The sequence below is a fragment of the Barbus barbus genome (assembly GCF_936440315.1).
Source record: "Barbus barbus genome assembly, chromosome: 4".
NCBI classification, from domain to species: domain Eukaryota; kingdom Metazoa; phylum Chordata; class Actinopteri; order Cypriniformes; family Cyprinidae; genus Barbus; species Barbus barbus.
This window is the reverse complement of record NC_136732.1, coordinates 25,621,658-25,644,475: the sequence shown is the minus strand read 5'-3', so window position 1 is coordinate 25,644,475 and position 22,818 is coordinate 25,621,658. Positions and strand designations below refer to the sequence as shown.

The window sequence follows — 22,818 nt, the reverse complement described above, 5'->3', positions numbered from 1 at the left end:
TAAGATTATTATTATTGCCAACCCGTGAACCCTGAGTTCAAAGGTTGAAGTTGAATTGTAGCTGATCATTGTCCCTTAAGATCCAAAAAGGTCAATCTAATTGACAGTTTTTGTCTCCCTAACATTAAACTCTTGTGTTTTGCAGAATCCCTTGATAAGTGGGAGAGGTTGACTGTTGCCGATGCCCTGGAGCCTGTGCAGTTTGAAGATGGAGAGAAAATCGTAGTGCAAGGAGAACCTGGAGATGATTTTTTTATCATTACAGAGGTGTGTGTGAAAATGACCAACTCCCAAGTTTATTCAACAATCCTACCTTTTTTGGTATCCACAAGAACAGTCTTTTAAGTACTTAAAGGAGAATGGCTCTCCTTGGTTCCTCCCCAGGTTCCCAAGGGGAGTTTGGTCCTGCGACTTTCTAAAGTTGCTGATGCACTAGAACGCACAAGCGCTTTTACTACAATGCAATCTGACAGTCCCCAGTGTTAGAAATGTGTTGAATTAGGATCAATATCATGAAGCTTAAACTTTTAATTGAATTGTGTGAATATTGAATCATGACATTGTGAGGTAGGTTTTGCGATACTATATATTGTGCATGTTCTCTCTATACTCTGTTTTGTTAGCTGACACTGGCTTTGTGCTGTCAACACCAAAGAGCACATTTACATTTCTGAAAACCCTCATGGTGCTGATTCAGCATTCTTCTCATTCTCTGCCAGATCTTTGAACAATATTTTGATTAACTCCACATTTATGAAGATGTTGTGAAGTCTGGAGGGGGCTCTTTTTCCCATCCGTGTCTGTTCTCATATTTTCAGCGCTTTTCTCTTTTTTCCTTCTCATTCTCTCCTCCATGAAGGTTGCAGTGCTAATATAATCAGGCTGTTGAGTGAAGTAGAGCTCTAAACCTTCATTTGGCTGCCTCTTGTTCCCAACCTGTGCTCCCATGAATCCACCTGTTTATTGCTTGCTTCTTAGTGTTGATTCCTAAGAAAGGCATGACTTTTATTATTGCTCACTCTTTGGGTTAGTGATTTGAACAAACCTTTAATAATAACTATTACACTTTAGTTTGTAACCACCTTTGTGCTACAGACATGAATGATTTCTCTGATCACAAGGCTTGTTGAGGAGATATAATGGATTTATGATTTATTCCTGGCAGACAAAAATCTCACTGAAGGAGAAATTAGATTTTGGGGTTGGCCTGCTTATAATTTTGATAAAACATTCGTGATGGTGAGGAGGCAAACATCATACAGGTGAAACTTTGCATTGCTATCTGTTTATTTATTGTGGATTTGAGATTGGTGGTGCTCGGGTAACGTCATGAGTATATGTGTTTGGAAAAGGCTTTTGTAAGAATTCTTCCTTTGGGGAATGTTTTAAGTCTGAGATTGATGAGACGTATGAAGTGAATCTGGGACAACATACGTTTATAGTAGAAAAGTTAGTTCTTTGTTGATGAACAGTGGAAGGAGGCACACGCCAGTGTTGAGTCTGTGTGAGTGTGACTGACTGAGAGTGTAGGAAACCTGCTGCTGTGTCCAGGTGTGTGTGTCAAGACAAACAGACAAAAGCACTTTCCTAAGGAAATGTCTTTAGTAAATGGCCAGAATATATTCTATTCTATTCACTTAGTTCTCTTGTTGTCCTATCTATTTATTGTAGTTATTTGCATTTACTGTACACTCCCTGTCAATCTTCAAGCAACAACTGAAAACTCATCTCTTTCGGCAGTACTTGACTTCATCCTAAACTCAAAAAAAAAAAAAAAAAAAACTCACTCTTTCCCTCTGTCTTTCTCTCCCTCCCTTACTAGCTTGTACTTATTTGAACAATGACTGAGACTTGGTGTTACGAGCACTTCCTCTGTCTGATTGCCTCTTCAAGATGAATCACTTTTTGTATTCCTCAATTGTAAGTCGCTTTGGATAAAAGTGTCTGCCAAATGACTAAATGTAAATGTACCTTTCAAAAGTTTGAGGTTGGTAAGATGTTTTTGAAAGATTTAGTTTTCTCTTATTCTCACCTAGTCTGTATTTATTTCATGAAAAATGCAGTAATATTGTGAGATATTATTGTAATGTAAAATAACAGCTTTCTATTTGAATATATTTTAAATATATATATATATATATATATAATTATATATAATATATTTTATTCCTGTGATCGGAAAGCTGAATTTTCGGCATCATTACTCCAGTCTTCAGTGTCACATGATCCTTCAGAAATCATTCTAATATTTTGATTTGCTGCTCAAGAAACATTTGTTATTAACAGCAATGTTGAAAAATTTAATATTTTTGTGAAAGCTGACAAATGTTTTTTTTTTTTAATCAGAAAGTTAGAACAGCATTTATAGAAATATAATTTTTTCCTAACAGTATAAATGTATATACAGTGTATTTCAGTGCATACTTGCTGAAAGAAGACTTTTGAATGGTTGTGTGTGTGTGTGTGTGTGTGTGTGTGTGTTGTTGCTCAGTTTTGTTGTATTGTTTTCTGTTCTATTTTTCGCTCTGCACTTTTCAGAATCAGAATGAGCTTTATTGGCCAAGTATGTTTACACATACAAGGAATTTGTTGTAGTGACAGAAGCTCTACAGTGCAACAGAAAGACAGCAACAGGACAGGACACAGATAATAAAATAATAATATACAAATAGGCAATATACAAAGCAGCAAAAACACAATATATAATATAGACAATTTCTGTTCTATTCTATTTGTTATACTAGACTATTTGTATATTCTGTTCTATTCTGCATTCTATTCTGTTCTAATCTGTTTACTCTGTAATATTCTATGCTGTCTGGTGTTTTATTGTATTTTTTTCTGTTGTATTCTGTGTTTTTGTTGTGCTCTGTTTCTTCAGATCTATTCTGTTTTGCTCTGTTCTATATTTCTATAATGTTTTTCTATTCGCTCTGGTCAGTTGTCTTTTATTATTTTTTCAAAGCTATTCTGTTTTCTGTTTAAATATTTTGTGCTTTTTTGTATTCTGCTCATCCTACTCCACTATTCATTTTTATCATCTTGTGTTCATCTGGGTCAGGGAAGAGCAGGGCAGAGAGGCAGATAAAAATAAATGAAGAGGACTTTAGCATGAGACATGGCTCTGCCTCGCTGCTTGTTTGTCTCTCTCTCTTCCTCCTCCTCTGCCTGATTCCCAGCGCAGGGTGGCCATCGGTTCAGTGATGGAATGTATACTGCAGACTTTCACACAGGGTCAGGCCCAGACTCCAGACCTGAGCGAGAGAACCAACCACGGCTTTCCAGACACACTGACACAGGCTTGAGAAGCGAGAGATGTGTGGGTGTCATTGTCCAGCTCTGCTCCCATAGTTCTTCATTTTTGCTTCTTGTTTGTCCTGACAGATACTGTGAATGAAACTTGTTCCTTTTAGTTCACCTCTTTTGCTTTCTGTGGTTTAGACCTTCATTCAAACACACACACACACACACATATGACTAATTGCACACTAAATAGGAGGATCACAGGACACATATTGACACAAAGTTTCTTGCAGCCTTAAACTTAATTGATTTATCACATTATGGTTCTGTTCCAAAGCCTATTGAACTGCCTTGCTGTCTGCTTCCAACATCAGGGTGACCAGACATCCACTTTTTCATGGACATGTCCTGACCAGGATTTCTAAATAGCCTTAAATCTCCAGGTTTTGGATTTGTTTTCCTTTGTTGACATGCTTCATACAGTCCTCATACAATATGTATGTAAAAATGAAAATAAGAGCCTGTTCCTAATTAACTTGCCTGGTTAAATTAGATAAAGCATGTAAGTGTATTTGCATTGCTTTGACCATTCTCTATAGATCCCAACTTCCTGCATGCTATTGGTCAAACTACTTTTCAGTCATTAACTTCAGTAATTGCGAAAACAAAAGGCAAAACATAAATGTTTTAGGCAATTTAGAAATCCTGGCCAGGAGAAGAGGACATATGGTCGCCCTACCCACATTACATTACATTACTTTTCTGTAATATATAATCATGTTCATAAAAGACATTTCTCTTTCATTAACTGCCATCTTGAATAGATTTTTCCTCCCCAAAGAGCTTGGCACTATGCATTTGTGTACATGCAATGCATTTTAATGCTGTGAAATCTTTGAGCATTTAAGACTAAAGCCATTAACTTATCCTACTTTGCACAACCAACACAATTCCAGTCCAATGAGGATTTGTTGTTAAATTGCCTCACAAAATCTTTATTGTACATTTTGGCATATTACACCAAACTTAAAATAGAAAGATGAAGAAAAAACTTTCTGTGCTCTTGTCTCTCAAGTGTTATGTATATATTATTATATTTATGCGCATCATAAAAGTATTAAAATAAAATGATTGTATATTTTTCTTTAATTTGTTTATATTTTATTTCAGTAATGGAATTGTTTTTTAAGTGTTTAGTTTTTTAGTTAACTATTATAACTCTGTTTTGGAATACATATGTTGTTTGTTAGATTAAGTCACAGAGCAACTATGATTTTATGCGTCACACATTAACTGATTTCACCATGTATAATGTTCCATCCTCTTAATTTGGGCCGTGGTAAATGTGATGATTCATAATATGGTTTATTACCCATACAGCTGCTGTCAGACTGTCTTAATCGTGTGAGAGCAGAGGGCCAATTAGAGATCTCTGTGCATGCATCTGCTGAATTGTTTGCATTTGGCTGTTTGTGTTTGTATTTTTTCTCCCCTCAATTGTTTTGGGGAGGGGTGTTAAATATGTTTCCCACAGATACTGAATTTGTTGCCCATTGTGAGACTTTTAATTTGATAGTAATGCAAAACCAACAGCTCCAGGGCATCCCGATGATGTCATACCTCTGGAGAGCACTTCCCCAGCCAAGATCCTGCACATACCAGGACACTGATCCACTGGGGTCACACTGAAACATTCAAAGCTTAAAACTTAGCTTAAAAGCTTTTTTAAAGTAAAAAAAGGAAGAAAGAAGAAAGTGGACTCTGTCATTATGTACCACATAATTATAGGGACATTCAAATCGGAATAAGATGAAAGCCATCCCTGGCATATTAAAAATTCAATGTTCTGACTTGTTTCCACATTTTCTCACAGGGTTAGGTCTTTTGCACATTAAAGTTATTCAAAAGTATGGCAAGTAAGAGCTGGTCAAAGGACTGTACGTCTGTGCAGAGAATTTTCTAGATATATAGATAAATAGATAGATCAAAGAAGGAATAATTATACTAATCAGTAATTTGTAACTTGTAAGATAAATAGTGTTTGTGTGTTGTGTGTGAACGAGCGTGAGAAAATAAAATGTTAAAGATAGTTCTGCCTACTTCATCCCATGAAAGCGTGCAAAAATATGCATACCTAACATGCACACATCAATGCAGGAGGAGCAGAGAGAAGATTCATTAGTATTTATGCAGCAAGGCAAATTAGATGGCATGCTTCTCCTAAAAGAGACTGAGAGGTGGAGAGCCGCCCACCCAGACGCCACCACCAGACTTTACTGAATGTGAGTAAACAGCAAGTCAGCAACATTGGCATCCCAAACTCTCTATGTCTTTGGTGCCCAATTGAGCTTGATGCCCTCAGGTGGAAATGGTAGCATGTATGCATGAGTTACATTAGCTATATGCTTGACTGAACTGGAATGTTTGTGTTCTAGACTTTGAATAAGATGTTGGCAGCGTGTCTGATTCTTCGTATTGGCAGCAAGGCAGTCCCACAGCTGTGGACCTCTGTAACATAATGCCTTTCCATCAGCATAAGTTCGTACAGTGCATGCATCCTGTGATGGAAGGAGACACAGCAGGCAGTAGGGTGTTTGGAGATCTCTCAGGTAGACTTACAGCTAAAATTACAGAGCTATGTAAGTTAGCAGTAAAATTGCATAGTCTAAACCTGATTTCGACATTTACTGAAGAAAATGTGACAAGTGCGCAACCATGAAAAAGTTATACACATAAGTGGTTGCCACGGGTGGTTTTGTCACACCGTTGTGGCTGCTAGACTGTTATTGGTGGTTACTAGGGTGTTGCTATGCAAGTTCTAAAGTGTTCTAAGTGGTTTTAGCATCTTCTGTGGTTCCTAGACTGTTGTTGGTGGTTGCTATGCAGTTTCTAAAGTGGTATAAGGGGTTTTAGCATTTGCTAGACTGTTATTGGTGGTTGCCAGGATGTTGCTATGCAAGTTCTAAAGTGTTCTAAGTGGTTTTATGAATTTATATGGTTGCTAGACTGTTATTGGTGGTTGCCTAGGATGTCGCTATGCAAGTTCTGAAGTGTTCTAAGTGGTTTTAGGAATTTATGTGGTTTCTAGGGTGCTGCCATGCAATTTCTAAATTGTTCTAAATGGTTTTACCATTTTCTGTTGTTGCTAAATGGTTATTGCTTGCTGCTAGTGTGTTGCTGTGCAAGTTATATTGTTCTAAGTGGTTTAAGAAATTTATTTGGTTTTTAGGGTTTTGCTGTGCAATTTCTGAAGTGTTTTATTTTAAAGAATTTATGTGGTTTCTAGGGTGTTGCTGTGCAATTTCTAAAGTGTTCTAAGTGTTTCAACACATTGTTATGTGGTTCCTACGGTGTTATAGGTGATTCCTAGGGTGGTTCTGTGCAATTTCTAAAATGTTCTAAGTGTTTTAGCACATTGTTTTATGGTTGCTAGAATGTTATAGAAGGTTGCTAGGGTTTAGAAAGTGTTCTAAGAGGTTTTAGCACTTTGTTATGTGGTTTCTAGGGTGTTGCCATGCAATTTCAAGTGTTCTAAGTAGTTTTAGAACCTTGTTTAGTGACTGGTAGAATGTTATGGTTGGTTTCTAGGGTGTTGCTATGCAGCTCCTATGGTGTTCTAAGATGTGTTAGCACTTTGTTATGTGGTTTCCAGGATGTTGCTGTGCAATTTCCAAGGTATTTTAAATTTAAAAATTGACCGTAACACCTGTATCTTTATAGTTACAGTTACAACCCTTTAGTCTTGAAGGTGCATAATTATGTTCCATCAGTGTAGCAGTGGAATTTAACAGTGTTTATAATGATAAAAATAATAACTCCAAGGCACAGCTTTGATGGACACTATCCTTGACCCTTAATTTTCATACTTGACCCGTGATTTTCAAGTCTTCCTAGCAGGATGTTAGGGTCAATGGGGTCAACTGTGTGCTGAAAGCTGCAAAGAGATCCAGTAGTGCTACAAGTGAGATACAGCCATGGGCAGTGGACAGTGATATGTTATTGACTACTTTGACAAGCGCCATTTCAGTCTTCAGCAACGCTGTTTCAAATCATATGTCAGTGTCCACTAACAGTCTGAGTGTAGACAACAACTCCATTGAGAACAAACAGCTTAGGTCTGGCATCCGTCAAGCGTTGGGCCTCCTCTCACTGTATGTGCTCTCTAGGTAACAATTTGGGTGCATTACATTGATTACCACTAATAAAGAAATTAAATCTAATCAAAATTGGATAAGTAAGTTCCTTGATATTTTTTTTTATTAGATGTTATATATTATATAGATGTTTTATTATGAAATAGCTTTATTCTTTAATCTTACTGGGCTGTTGTTTGAAAACCACATCAGCAGTATCTGTAGAACTGCTTTATCACATATGCAATATCACTTAATCATAATGCTCCCTAATGATATTTAAAAACTAGTCCACGTTTTTTTCTCTCCATCTAAATTACAAATAGGATACAAATTGTTGCTGTTGACATGCAAAGCCCTGAGTGACACGGCAAATGAGTCTGTAGATGACCTCTAAACCTGCAACCAACCCCCACATTTGCTCACAAGATACCAGTTTACTCGCAGTCTGGAGGGTAATAAAATAATCTGTACTTTCATATCAATCCTGTTACTTTGGAACTGCGCTTTTTAAAACAGTGTTGTGGATATATTCAGATTAAGATTTTTTTATTTTTTTTATTTAGTCCAGCAAAAAAGTCCTCTTATATATTTAATTTGTGTCTGTTTTATCTATAGGTTTTAACATATCGAGGAGATCCAGTAGTACTGCTAGTTACAGAACTGGCCAGTGGACAGTAATCTGTTTTTGAATACTTTGACAGGTGCTATTTCAGTAATTCACCACACTAAACTAACACTGGTTTATACATAGATAGTTAATAATATAAATCACACTAAAATATTTTTATTAAATAGTAATAATTTAATAACAATAATTGGTTTTATTAATAATAGTTCATCTTAAATGCTAATATTTCTTATATTTGTGTATTTAATAATAATAATAATAATATTTGTATTATTATTATTATTGCTCAGTACTGTTATATTTAGTTATTATTTTTAAATTCTTTAAGCACGTTTGTTTAACTTCTCCCATATTACTGATTTTTCTTTATTTTCGTCTTACTGATTTTTGTTTTGTCTTTATTTTTTATTTTACATTTTCAATATATTTATAATAAAAAATATTAAGTAAATTATTTCATAATAATAATGAATATATAGGTATTTAGTATTACCAAATACTATTATTTTAAGTACATTTAATTGATCATATATTACTGATTTTTCAGTTTTATGTTTATTTATTGTATTTATATTTTTTTGATATTTGTAATAACGATAATAATAATTATTATTAAATACTACTATATTTCATTATATTTTTAAATTAAGCACGTTTAATTTCTCTTATATTACAGATTTTTGAATTACAGGTTTTATTTTTTTTAACATTTACACCACTTACATTATTATAATTATTGTTTTACTTTTTTTGCAATGATTAACTGCTTGAACTGGTGAATAGAAAAGCCTTGGCCTGTGAGCCCTCCCTCCTTTTACTGTTGTATTGTGGGTAATGCATTTGTCCTTGATGTGATAAATGTGATTGAACGTGTGTGTGTGTTTCTTTGTTTATCTTTCTAAATGAGTTTTTGCATTGCACTTTGGGGTGCTGCATGCAGTGGAACTCTAATTGTTGAAAAATCTCTACACTGACAGGCCCAGGTGTGCATGTATATATATGTGTGTGTGTGTGTGTGTGTGTGTCAATCTATGACGTGTGTTTGTGTGTGTGTCTTGCGAGTTTCTGAAGCAGCATGCAGAGTTGTCTAAATCCTGTACACCTGCAGGCGTATAAAGCAAAGAATCTCTCTTTCACTAATCCTTCTGACGTGTCTCAAACTCGACACCATGAGCTAGGCTTTTCTGTCTCCTTTTTCTCCTCTTTTTTTAGTTTTCTTCCTCATTAAACCTACATCTCACTTTCTCTTTCTCCTCCCAGGGTACAGCGTCTGTTCTGCAGCGCAGGTCTGATAATGAGGAATATGTTGAAGTGGGCCGACTGGGTCCATCTGACTACTTCGGTAAGTGTTGTGAGGATCGCAGAGCCTGCAGCGTTGTAAGAGAACAGAAGTGCCTGAGCCAGACAGGAAGAGTAGCTTTCCAAACAGGTGGCAGTTCGTCATGTGCAGGGCTTGCAGAATGTAGATCTTTGTGCTTGTTTACCGTCAGTGCGGTTTATACTTCTGCACCACAGGCACACTGATCTTAAGCTTATCACATGACAGAGTGAATATAGTAATATTTACATTATATAGCAAGACACTGCTTTTTGTATTATGACTGTATAATTTAAAAGCGGTGTGTTTATGTTATCAGCATACAGCAAATGCAACGAATTTTAACAGATGACTGCTTAAAGATGAAGCAAGACATTTCTGCAACACAAGTGTCACCAAACAGAATTGGAAAAATAGGGATTGTTTTAAAGAGGTTTCCTAAACACTCCCCCATCTGCTATTGGTTGGCCAAAGAGATAGTCCCTCCTCAAACTCATACCATTGGGTTGACTCAATGTTGCAGTGTTTGGCTGCTCAAATGGATAAATGCATAAAAAAATTACCTTTATAATTTACATTTAAAATACATTAAAAAAATTATATTACATAAAAAAAGTCTTTAAATACTTTGTTGTTGTCAACTTATTTTCTTTAAAGGGTCATAATGTACACATTTGTTTTAATGAAACAAATATATCAACTTATAAAGTCAATGTTCTTACATAAACAGAGCAAAAAAAGCATAATAATAAAATTAGTCATTTTTAGTAATTCGTTTTTTTGAACATTAATATATTATTTATAATAATGATGATGATGATGACTGTTAAACTAATAATATGTTACTACTAAATATTATTATATTATTAATTATTTTGAAAATGTTTTGTCATATATATATATATATATATATTATTTTTGCCCTGTTTTAGATAAAAAACAAAATCATATGTACATCCTTAACTTTATTCTAATTATTGTTTTACTTACAATTTTAACATGCTTTATTTTGTGCTGATTATCTACTGTTGGTCTTTGCAACTTCTGTAAAATGACTATGACATAGGGAAGCCCTGACCCTGGCCCTCCCTTTATTTTCAAACATTAAGTAAAATAACATATTATTGTACCACAATTTTTAGATTTTTTACTTTTAAATGGGCCATAATCTATACATTTGTGTCATTATATCCACTCAATGTTCTTCCAAAAACAGTGCAAAATCAAATCCGTTTTCCCCTCTGTCTGAATTAAACCGACTGTTTTTCTACCGTACCTATAAGACATATAGAAGACTTTTATATGTAAATAAACCTATGTGGAAAAATCAGCTGACATGTAGTGGCATAATTCACACATTTATTCAATTGAGAAAGCCCGGTTACTTAGTATTGAATAGGTGTTGTTTATTATGTAAATTTAAGTGGTACCAAAACAGAGCCCTGAGGGACACCAGACCTGATGCCATAACGCATTTAGGAATTATTTTGTCAACCTAGTAGTAATTAATGGTCTGGTTGCACTAGGATATTTTGAGTTTTGAATATTAGAGTATGTAAAATAGATTTTATGTCAAAGTGGGAAAAAGTGGAAAAATCCAAATGGATTTCTATAATATGTACCCTTTGAATCAGATAATTAAGCTAATCTGTGTGTGTTTTATTTATTTATTCAGGTGAGATAGCGCTGCTACTGAACAGACCCCGTGCAGCCACAGTCGTGGCCAGAGGCCCGCTCAAGTGCGTGAAGCTGGACCGACCACGTTTTGAGCGTGTCCTCGGGCCCTGCTCTGAAATTCTCAAGAGGAACATTCAGAGATATAACAGCTTTATTTCCCTCACAGTCTAACCCGATCTTTATGACATGCATCTAGACCTCCGTCAGGTTACTTGAGTGCCTGGTTGCATAAAATAATGTGTGGTACTTCATCAGTTTTGCTTAAATTATTAGCTTAACCCTAGTTGAGTTGCTTTGTACAGGGTTGACAGTAAATAATAATAAATAAATAAATAAATAAAACAATTTCTTTTATGCAGCCAAGCATTCAGTTTTTACTTTTTTTTTGCAAGAAGCACAAGTGCTCCACCTGTTTGCTTTTTTCCTTTGTGATTTTCTTTTTCTTATGTGCACTTTGAATTGACCTATGCTGTCACAAAGCTTCATTTCTGCAGATTAAGAGAGGAAATGGACTGATTTGAAACATCTTCATGTGGCATCTGTAAATGTCCTATAGTACGTGATGCATGCAGACCAGAGATGCATTTTGTACACTTGCCATTCAGCGTTGAACAGGAAGGTAATATTACAGATGGCACAAGTATATGAATATGTTTACATAGATGAAAGAGTTTTTTATCCTTTGCCTTTTAGCTGTGTTTAGCGTGCTGTGTTTTAACCCAATGTGGGTCAGATTGCTGTCTTGTTCGAGAGCTCTGACCTTCCGATGCGAAATCTGTTTATTGAAAAATGTTTTTTTGCTGTTCCATAGTGATATTTTCTTCTTGGCTGTTCCATCCACCCTTAACCTTCTCTGAGTTGTGCTTCTGCTGCTGGAATTAATGGGAAGGGGTTTGTTACATTTTAAGACACAAGTTTTAATATAGGACAGCTAAAAAAAAAGGTTTTCATGGGAGTCTCGCTGAAGTCTTAATGTGTTGTAAGAGTTGAATCTGTATGCTGTTGCTTTTCTTTTATTCTTTACAATGCAATTGTATTACACACAAATGCACATCCACACACATGCTCTTACATCCTGAGGCCATGACATGTTTGGGTGAATCTCATGAAACCTGTCAAAAACATTTCTGGGTTATATTTCACCCCGATCCCCCCAAACACACACACACACACATATCATAGGCTTCATATATACAGTCATGGCCAAAAATATTGGCACCCTTGGTAAATATGATCAAAGAAGGCTGTAAAAATTAATCTGCATTTTTAATCCTTTTGATCTTTTATAAAAAAAAAATCACAAAAATCTAACCTTTCATTGGATAATAAGAATTTAAAATGGGGGGAAATATCATTATGAAATAAATGTTTTTCTCTAATACACATTGGCCACAATTAACGGCACCCTTTTATTCAATACTTTTTGAAACCTCCATTTGCCAGTTAAACAACTCTAAATGTTCTCCTATAATGCCTGATGAGGGTCTTTAGCCACTCAAATTCTCCTTCTCACCGTGCATTAGGACGATATAGACACACGTCCTCTTCCAGGTAGTTTCGTAACATTTTATGTTAATAGGAAATTCTTAATTATTGTCCTGATGGTGGAAATGGGAATTTTCACTGCTCAAGCTCTTTTCTTAAAGCCACTTCACTAATTTTTTGAAGCTCTGTTATCTTTTCAGAAATGTATCTTCTCCGCCAACTACAGAAATATATTCTTTGGTTTTTCTCATTGTGATGGATGATTAAGAGAATTTGGGCTTTGTTTTCCCTCCTATTTATATTTCTGTGAAACAGGAAGCCATAGCTGGATAATTTCATGTTCATAATCACCCTGGAGTGCTCAAAATTGTGAATATGAATGGGAATATACTTTAGAGATATTTTACTCATAAGAATTTCTAGGGGTGCCAATAATTGTGTCCAACGTGTATTTGAGAAAAGCTTTTATTTCATAATAATATTTCCCCCCATTTTAGATTCTTATATCCAATGAAAGGTTTTGTGAATTTTTTAAATAAAAGATAAAAAGGATTAACAATGCAGATTAATTTTCACAGCCTTCTTTGATCATATTTACCAAGGGTGCCGATATTTTTGGCCATGACTGAATGTGCAGTATGAAGCCTATTTTTGGACCATTGAGATTTGGAATAGTATTTTTTGTACTACCTTTAGTTTATGCCATTTTAAATAATTCACAGACGAGGCTCAAAAGTGCTGTAGATTTTGAGGCAGCCATTGTTTGATTGTTGTGACTTAAGGAGAGTGATGGTTTTTTGCAGTTCAGTTTATTTAGATGAGTAAGTTGGAGGTTATATAAGTGAATTTAGAAGGAGCGATTGTGCATGCTTTTTATCTTAGCTTTTACAAAAAATAAAATACATTGCCCACACACAACTTTTACACGCATTCTGTGACTCAAATCTTCAGGCCAATAAAGAAAAGCTTCTGAACACCATTAAATGTCTCGTCGTTGTTTAATGCATCTGTTTGTTGCTTGAAACCCCCTTTGATCTTTTCTAGATCACCTTATCATTCTTCCTGTCTGTTTGACTCTCGTTCACCCCGGATCTCTCTCTCTTTTACACACACTGCCAGTCAGATGTCAGCTTGTGTTGTCAGAGGAAGGGGAGGCCAGCGAGATTAAACTGGAGCTTTTGGCTTTGACACATTCCATCTGATCTTAACCACACTAAATCAACTGGGGAATGTACTCAAGCCTGCCAGTCAACCACTTTAAACACACACACACACACACACACACACACACACAAACACTTGATTATAAAAGCTTCAGTCTGAATTGATGACCTCTTATTTTAAGACCTAAATTTTCTTTACATTGTTACTAATTCAATTGTAACTAATGTCACTAATAATTTTTAATTATTAATAAATAATTATTTTCATTATTTTATACATGCCTCAGAGGTATTAATTTCCTGTTTTTGTCTGTTTTATTAAGGACATTTTTTTTTATTTTACATATCAATTGTTTTGTATGTTTTAAGGGCATTAATGTTTTATTTATAAATTTTTCTTTTTTTACGGTAACATTTTAGTATAGGGACCAATTCTCATTATAGTTGTATGTTAGCATGCCTATTATTATCATATTGGCTGTTTATTATTACTTATAAAGCACATATTCTGCATGACCATATTCTACATCCTTAATCTACCCAATACCTAAACTTAACAACTAACTTACTAACTATTAATAAACAGCAAATTAGGAGTTTATTTAGGCAAAACCCGTTGTTAATGGTTGGTTCGCGAGAATTGTACCTAAAATAAAGTGTGATCATTTTTACAAATGAATCTTTTTTTGCATGCTTTTGAGAATTTACTATTCTATTTTTTTTTCTAATAGCATAGTCATATTTTGCATGATTTAAAGGTATTAATTTTATTTGACTGTTTTCTAATTATAATGCCTTTTTATTTTACTGATGGAATATTTTTTTATTTTTTTGTACATGTTTTAAATGTTATCTTTTTACTAACTTTGAATTTTGTCTATTTTAACTTTTTAAATTGAACTTTATTAATAAGATTGTTGTTGCTTTAAGTGTTTTTTTTTTTTTTGCATGTTTTAATGACATTAGTATTTTTATTTGTTTTACTTAAACTTTTTATTTTGCATGCTTTAAAGGAGTTAATTTTCATTTTTTTAATAGCATTATAATAATGTTAGATTTCTAGATTTTTATTTTTGCATGATTTATGTTATGTTATTTTATTTTTTTAATGGAGTATATTAATTTATTAGCATTTTTTAAATTAAATTTAGTTTTGAATTTAGTATTTTTAACTGATGAGGATTTTTTGTTTAACTATACAAGGCTTTTAAATTTCTTTGCCTAATTTAAAAGTTTGAATTGTCTTGCTTTTTATGTTCCTTTAATCCTTTAATTGTTTGTTTTGTACTACAATCTAATATTTTCTTGTGTTTTTGCAGTCAGTTTATTTGGAGCAGATTTGCAACTGGAGTCTCAGTAGATTTCATTACCAGCGTCCCGCCTTTACCGCCCCACCCCGTTGTGAATCATTTAACAGATTTGCCCCCGACCATTATGTGAGAACACTTTGATATTCAAACTTAAACTGTGTAACTGCTAACTTGCCATCTTTGTGTCCTAAACTAATCCCTGTACAGCAGTATCACTGCATGAACATCCACACTACAGTTCAATCCCAACCTGCTCAGGTTGAGGCCTCTAATGAGAAAACAAGAATGAAAGGATCAGAGGAAAGGAGGTGCAGAGGTCAATCAGGAGAGCAGCAGATCAGGTCAGCAGATCACAATCTCTCTGAATAATGGAATTCCACAATTCAAAGGAGTTAATGGAACAGGAAATAAAGCCATGATCTGATTACAGTTCAAACGCTCTTCCGACTTTTGGAGTTTTTAAAATTCAGCCAGAACTCAAAGCATCAAATATAATTATAGACTGACAGATTGAGATCTCGACTAGTAATATGATCATGGGAAGATGGGAAGTAGGTAGTCCAAATTTCATAAAATCATAAAACACTCAGTCATTACTATGGACAGTCAAGTAATTTCTGAACAATAGTAATTTCTGAGGGTTGTACCAATAATTCGCTCAGCAGTCCGGACTACTCTCCGTAGACTTCTGAGGTCAGATTTGGTAGTTGAGCTGAAACAGACAGTTATTGAAGTGCAGAGGATGGATTCAATGATGGCAGAGTAGAACTGTTTTAGCAGCTCCTGTGGCAGGTTGAACTTCCTCAGCTGGTGAAGAAAGTACAACCTCTGCTGGGCCTTTCTGACAATGGAGTCAATGTGAATATCCCACTTCAGGTCCTAGGAGATGGTGGTGCCCAGGAATCTGAATGACTCCACTGCAGCCACAGTGCTGTTCATGATGGTGAGTGGGGGGAGAGCAGAGGGGTTTCTCCTGAAGTCCATGATCATCTCCACAGTTTTGAGCATTAAGCTCCAAGTTGTTAAGACTGCACCAGACAGCCAGCTCCTTAACCTCCTGTCTGTAAGCAGACTCGTCACCGTCCTGAATGGGGCCGATCAGTGTGGTGTCGTCTGCAAACTTCAGGAGCTTGACAGTGGGGTCTTTAGATGTGTAGTCGTTGGTGTAGTGGGAGAAGAGCAGTGGGGAGAGTACACAGCCCTGAGGAGCTCCAGTGCTGATGGTACGAGTGCTGGATGTGAATTTACCAAGCTTTACTAACTGCTGTCTGTCTGTCAGGAAGCTGTTGATCCACTGGCAGACGGAGGTGGGGACGGAGAGCTGTGTCAGTTTATTCTGAAGGGTTTCCATGATGATGGTGTTAAAAGCGGAGCTGAAGTCCACAAATAGGATCCTCACATAAGTCCCTGGTCTGTCCAGATGCTTCAGGATGAAGTGCAGTCCCATGTTGACTGCATCATCCACAGACCTGTTTGCTCTGTAGGCAAACTGCAGGGGGTCCAGTAAGGGACCAGTGATGTCCTTCAGATAAGCCAAAACCAGTCTTTCAAATGATTTCATGGCTACAGATTTTAGGGCCACAGGTCTGTAGTCATTAAGTCTAGTAATTTTGGGTTTCTTTGGGACGGTGATGATGGTGGAGTGTTTGAAGCATGAGGGGACTTCACACAGCTCCAGTGATCTGCTGAAGATCTGTGTGAAGATGGGGGCCAGCTGGTCAGCACAAATTTTTAGGCAGGCTGGTGACACACCGTCTGGGCCTGGTGCTTTCCTTCTTTTGTTCTTCCTGAAGACCTGGCACACATCATCTTCACTGATCTGAATTGTAGGTGTGGGGGAGAGGAGGGTTGCTGGAGGTGTTAATGGTTGTGTGGAGAGGTGTTCAGGGCGGGTGTGGGGTGATTTTTCAAAATGACAATAAAACACGTTCAAGTCGTCTGCCAGGTGTTGATTCTCCAGAGTGCTGGGGGATGGTGACTTGTAACTGGTGATATCCTTCATTCCTTTCCACACTGAAGCAGGATCACTGGAAGAGAATATTTTCCTTAGCTTGTCAGAATAATTCCTCTTTGCCACTCTGATCTCCTTTTCCAGTGTGTATTTGGCCTGTTTGTACAAGACTTTATCCCCCTTTCTGTAAGCATCTTCTTTGGCCTGACGGAGCTGTCTGAGTTTTGCAGTGAACCATGGTTTGTCATTGTTGTAGATTAGATGAGTCCTGTTAGGAATGCACATATCCTCACAGAAACTGATATAAGATGTCACAGTCTCTGTGAGCTCGTCCAGATTGGTGGCAGCGGCTTCAAAAACAGTCCAATCAGTGAGAGAGAAGCAGGCTTGTAGATCCCGCTCTGTTTCGTTAGTCCATCTTTTAACAGATCTTAATACAGGCTTTGCAGATTTAAGTATCTGCCTGTAGGACGGAATAAGATGAACCAAACAGTGATCAGAGAGTCCTAAAGCTGCTCGTGGAACCGAGTGATATGCGTCCTTTATTGTTGTGTAACAGTGATCCAATATATTACTGTCTCTGGTGGGACATGTAACATGCTGTCTGTATTTTGGCAGTTCACGGGAGAGATTTGCTTTATTAAAGTCCCCGAGAATTATTAAAACAGAGTCTGGGTGTTGTTGTTCTGTGTCTGTGATCAGATCAGTCAGTTTCTGTAAAGCTGTACTCACGTGCGCCTGCGGTGGATGTAGACACTCACCAGAATGAACGAGAACGGCTTGCAGTTAATGAAGAGCGTTTCTAGATCTAAACAGCACATCTTCTTTAACACAGTTGCATCTGTACACCACCTCTCATTGATGTAAAAGCACGTCCCGTCGCCGCACGATTTTCCTGTTGATTCCGCATCGCGATCTGCTCTGATCAGCTGGTAATTAGGCAGCTGAATCGCGCTGTCCGGTATGTAGCCATTTAGCCAGGTTTCCGTGAAACACAGGGCAGCAGAGTTAGAAAAATCCTTGTTTGTCCGGGAGAGCAAAAGGAGTTAATCCGTTTTGTTGGGTAGAGAGTGGAGATTCGCCAGATGGATGCTAGGCAACGCCGTTCGAAATCCGCGCTGACGAAGCTTCACGAGCGCGCCGGCTCGCTTCCCCCGCCTACGCCTCCTGTAGCGTTTGACCAGCGCTACGCCAACTACAATGTCCAGCAAAACGTTCAAAAAATCAAAATCCGGTAAAAGATTTTGTGGTGTGTTCTGTCGAATGTTCAGCAGGTCATCCCTGGTAAAACTGATCGTATTTGAAAAACAAAAAACAGGAAAAACAAACAAAAACAGTACAAACACTGGAGAGCAACGCACAATAGCTGCCATCAGCGGCGCCATCTTGGTTACAAGATGGATATATATATATATATATATATATGGATAAGATATATATATGAGACAGTCTAATTCTTTTTCCACATACTGCATGTGACTAAAGATCAAACATGACCAAATTCCCTCAGGACATTAGACACTTCATTAGACAGGATTCACTTTGATGTGTTTCCTGTATAGTGACATTCAAAATTCACCTGCCCTTGTAAAGAAGAAAAACAGCCCAATGACAATTTAGTCCCAGAGGAACCGCACAAGCAATTGTCCTAAAGAGTCATTCACATTCCACCCTTGGAAAAAGTCTTTCTTTTGACATAAGGCTGATTCTAATTTTGCAGTATGCAGTGTATCATGCACAATATAGAGCAGGGCTGGAGGACCGGTGTCCTGCAGAGTTTAGCTCCAACCCTAATTAAACACACCTGAAGCAGCTAATCAAGCTCTTACTAGGCATACTACAATCTTCCAGGCAGGTGTTTTGAGGCAAGTTGGAGCTAAACTCTGCAGGACACCGGCCCTCCAGGATAGAGTTTGGACAGCCCTGATATAGAGTCATGGCCAAAAATATCGGCACCCTTGGTAAATATGATCAAAGAAGGCTATGGAAATTAATCTGCATTATTAATCCTTTTGATCTTTATTTTAAAAAATCACAAAAATCTAACCTTTCATTGGATAATAAGAATCTAATACACGTTGGACACAATTATTGGCACCCCTAGATATTCTTATGAGTAAAATATCTCTGAAGTATATCCTCATTCATATTCACAATTTTGAGCACACCAGCATGATTATGAACGTGAAATTATCCAGCCATGGCTTCCTGTTTCACAGAAATATAAATAGGAGGGAAAACAAAGCCCAAATTCCCTTAATCACCCATCACAATGAGAAAAACCAAAGAATATATTTCTGATGTGCAGCAAAAAATAATTGGGCTTCACAAATTAGTGAAGTGGCTTTAAGAAAAGAGCTAGAGCAGTGAAAATTTCCTTTTGCACCATCAGGGCAATAATTAAGAATTTCCTATCAACATAAAATGTTATGAAACTGCTTGGAAGAGGACGTGTGTTTATATCGTCCTAATGCACGGTGAGAAGGAGAGTTTGAGTGGCTAAAGACTCTCCAAGGACCACAGCTGGAGAATTGCAGAAAATAGTTGAGTCTTGGGGTCAGAAAACCTCAGAAAAATGGTCAAACAGCACCTACATCATCACATGTTGTTCAGGAGAGTTTCAAGAAAAATTCCAAAAACAATCTCCAGCATATTCAGTTATCAGACAGGACTGGCACTTCAAATGGGACTGGCTTCTATGGTCAGATGAAACTAAAAAAATAGCTTTTTAGCAGCAAACACTCAACATGGGTTTGGTGCACACAGGGATAAAAAAGTACCCCATGTGTACAATGAAATATACTGCTGTATTTTTTATGTTGTGGGCCTATATTTCTGCTGGAGGTCCTGGACATCTTGTTTAGACACATGGCATCAAATACCAACAGATAAATAAATCAATAAGTGACTGACTCTGTTAGAAATCTTACAATGGGCCATTTTTGGATCTTCCAACCGGACAATAATCCAAACACAAACCTAAAAAACAACACAAAAATGGGTCACTGAGCACAAAACCAAGCTTCTGCTATGGCCTTCCAGTCCTCTGACCTGAACCCTGTAGAAAATGAGTGGGTGAACTGAAGAGAAGAAGCACAAACATGGAGCTGTGAATCTAAAGGGTCTGGAGAGATTCTGGATGAAGGGATGGTCTCTGATCTCTTATCTTGTGTTCTCTAACCTCATCAGGCATTATAGGAGAAAATTTAGAGCTGTTAAACTTGCAAATGGAGGTTTCAAAAAGGATTGAATAAAAGGGTGCCGTTAATTGTGGTCAATGTGTATTAGAGAAAAACATTTATTTCATAATGATACCCCCCCCCCCCCCCCATTTTAAATTCTTATTATCCAATGAAAAGTTAGATTTTTGTGAATTTTTAAATAAATGATCAAAAGGATTAACAATGCAGATTAATTTTCACAGCCTTCTTTGATCATATTTACCAAGGGTGCCGATATTTTTGGCCATGCCTGTATTAGTAGTGTGCTGCATTGGCGGTCACATGACCTCATGAGGTTGCATGTTTAATTTAGCAGGTGGCATGCAGTTAGCATAAAAAAATTGAATGCATGTTGTGTTTGTGTTAAATTTCATAGATTAGGAAATGCAAATTAAATACAAAGGTATTTATTTATTTACTCCCAGAGTTGTTGAAGAATGCAGTATGTACTACACAGTATGCACTAGTGCTTCTGCGGCATTCCAAATGTGGCTGGTGTTAAGTAGACATGCACTTCACTGGCACTGAGAGCTGCTGACACACACACACACACACAGACACTTTAATCTGATGGAAGGATGGAAGAGTCTCAAGGGTGTCTTTAACCAATAACCAGCACTCAGACAGTATTGTGCTGTAACACAAGCATGAGAAATGAACAGTCCATTATTACTTCAACTAAATGACTCTTGAATTCTCTGATCGATGGCTTGTTGTCCTCAATCACATCTGACCCATACTTAAGGTCACAAGATAATTCTGACCCCCAGGGGGCTTATGTGATTTGTGGTATGCAGGATGGCCTTTCCATCAAGTGCTGCATGTGACGGGGCTGATTGAAGCCACTTAGATCAAAACGTACAAACACACTCTTTATTTAAATTAATTTGTACCCTTGTGAAGAAGTACACTTATGGCTGACTTTCAAAAATAGCATTTATTACAAAAATAATTTAATTGAAATGTACTTAAATGTGAACTGAATGAATTGTATTTGTACTCGTAATTGCATATTATTTGCAATTAAAATGTATTAGAGTTTAAATTTATATTAAATGTAATTAGTTGAACTTTAGAGTGCATCTTTATGTAATTTCATAATTGCTTCTTTTTTTTAGTTTACTGACGAATTTTCAGCCATTTATGGTAAACTAATACATATTTTTATACATGATTATTATTTTTTTAATTAAAACTAGTATATCATGGATTCAAATATATTTTTAATTACACATTTGTAATGATTAAGTTGCAATTTAGTACTTAAAAAAAAAATAATCTTTAACTGTAATATGTTTTTTTAATTACTTATTTTAAGCACATATATTAAAATGTAATTAATATGTATTTTAAAGTAAAATGTTTAATGACATTATTGAAAAAAACACTTTTTAAAGTGCATTTAAATGTGTTAAGAAACAGTCATAAAAGTAGACTTTTTTCAAGTACAGTTAAGTAGGCTTTCGGTTCATTAATATTTAATTTCATTAATACTATCTGCAAGTACAGTTTTTTTTCAAATATACTTAAGTTTTTAAGTACACTGCAAGTGCACACTTAATAAATTAAGCACACTTGTTTTTCTCAAGGGTATATATAAATGTGTTTTATAACAAGAAGCCATGGATAAATATGTTGAAGTAAATGATACAGTAGGTTATGCTTAGCTAAAAAAAAAAAAAAAATCTAGACGCTAATTTTAAATATGTCATGTGCATGTTAATGTAACAATAACATATTTAAATATATAATCTGACATTACTTATTAACCTGATTGCATGAAGTTTTTAAGGACAGATCAAATAGAAGGGGATAGTTCACCCTCACATGAAATTTGGTTATCATTTGCTCGCCCTCATGTCACTACTTTTTTTTATTACTTATTTATTGTTTAGCAGAATGTCTGATCTGCTCTCTGATGCTTTCTCTCTGTCTCTTCACACTGACTCATGAATTCCTCAGCCTCTCCTGGACCTGTCGCTTTATTGCTTTCATATAACAGTAAAAAAACAGCCAAACTCCTCTAATTTTCTTTTAAAAGCTGGCGGCTTGCCTGTGGCTTCAAGAGGAGCTGCTAAGCATCATGGGAGGGGGCTTTTAACAGCATTTCATGAATGCCTCGATGTATGTGAACTGTTATTGTGGATAGCTTACATCGGGTGAGGCAGAATCTAATATTCTTGTGCCACACACACACTCATTTATTGTGGCTAAATCAAAAAGAGCCAGAGCTCCCCATTCAAACTGTGAACTCAACAAAAGCCTGGGATGTTTTTAAGGGCCTTATAAATTTCTACAAGTCTTAAAGCCAAGAAACACCTGTTTGTGATTGTTAGTGTCTGTTTTGGAGTGTTTTGTTTTAATTGCCATGTTTATGGTGAGTTGAGTGGTTAGTTTTTTTCTACAAATTAAGGAATGTGGCTAGTAAATAGGAAAAAGTTAGTGCAAGAACATGCAAGGGCTACTAAGGGAGTGCAGCACAATTCAAATTTGACCACTGCATATGCTATTCTGTTTTTATATACCTTATTTTTATATATTTGATGTTATAATATTTAATATTTAGAATGTAACATTTAATATTATAATATTTTATTTTATTGAAAGTATGAACTTATTTTTAAAAATGAAAAATTAAAAGTAATAATGACAGAGGCTGCATTGGTGCTGTTTTTCAATTTCACTA

General features: G+C 36.1%; 1 protein-coding gene across 1 annotated transcript in view; it reads left to right on the top strand.

Moving 5' to 3' along the window:
• LOC306868791 (cAMP-dependent protein kinase type I-beta regulatory subunit) overlaps positions 1-12,289 on the top strand; it is an 87,826-nt gene extending 75,537 nt beyond the window's left edge. Inside the window, exons 8-10 of the mRNA XM_079415167.1 lie at positions 146-267; positions 9,268-9,349; positions 11,001-12,289. Coding sequence (XP_079271293.1) covers positions 146-267; positions 9,268-9,349; positions 11,001-11,173 — 377 coding nt within the window. The 3' untranslated portion in view covers positions 11,174-12,289. The remainder of the gene's footprint in view (positions 1-145; positions 268-9,267; positions 9,350-11,000) is intronic.
• The last annotated feature ends 10,529 nt before the right edge of the window (positions 12,290-22,818 follow it).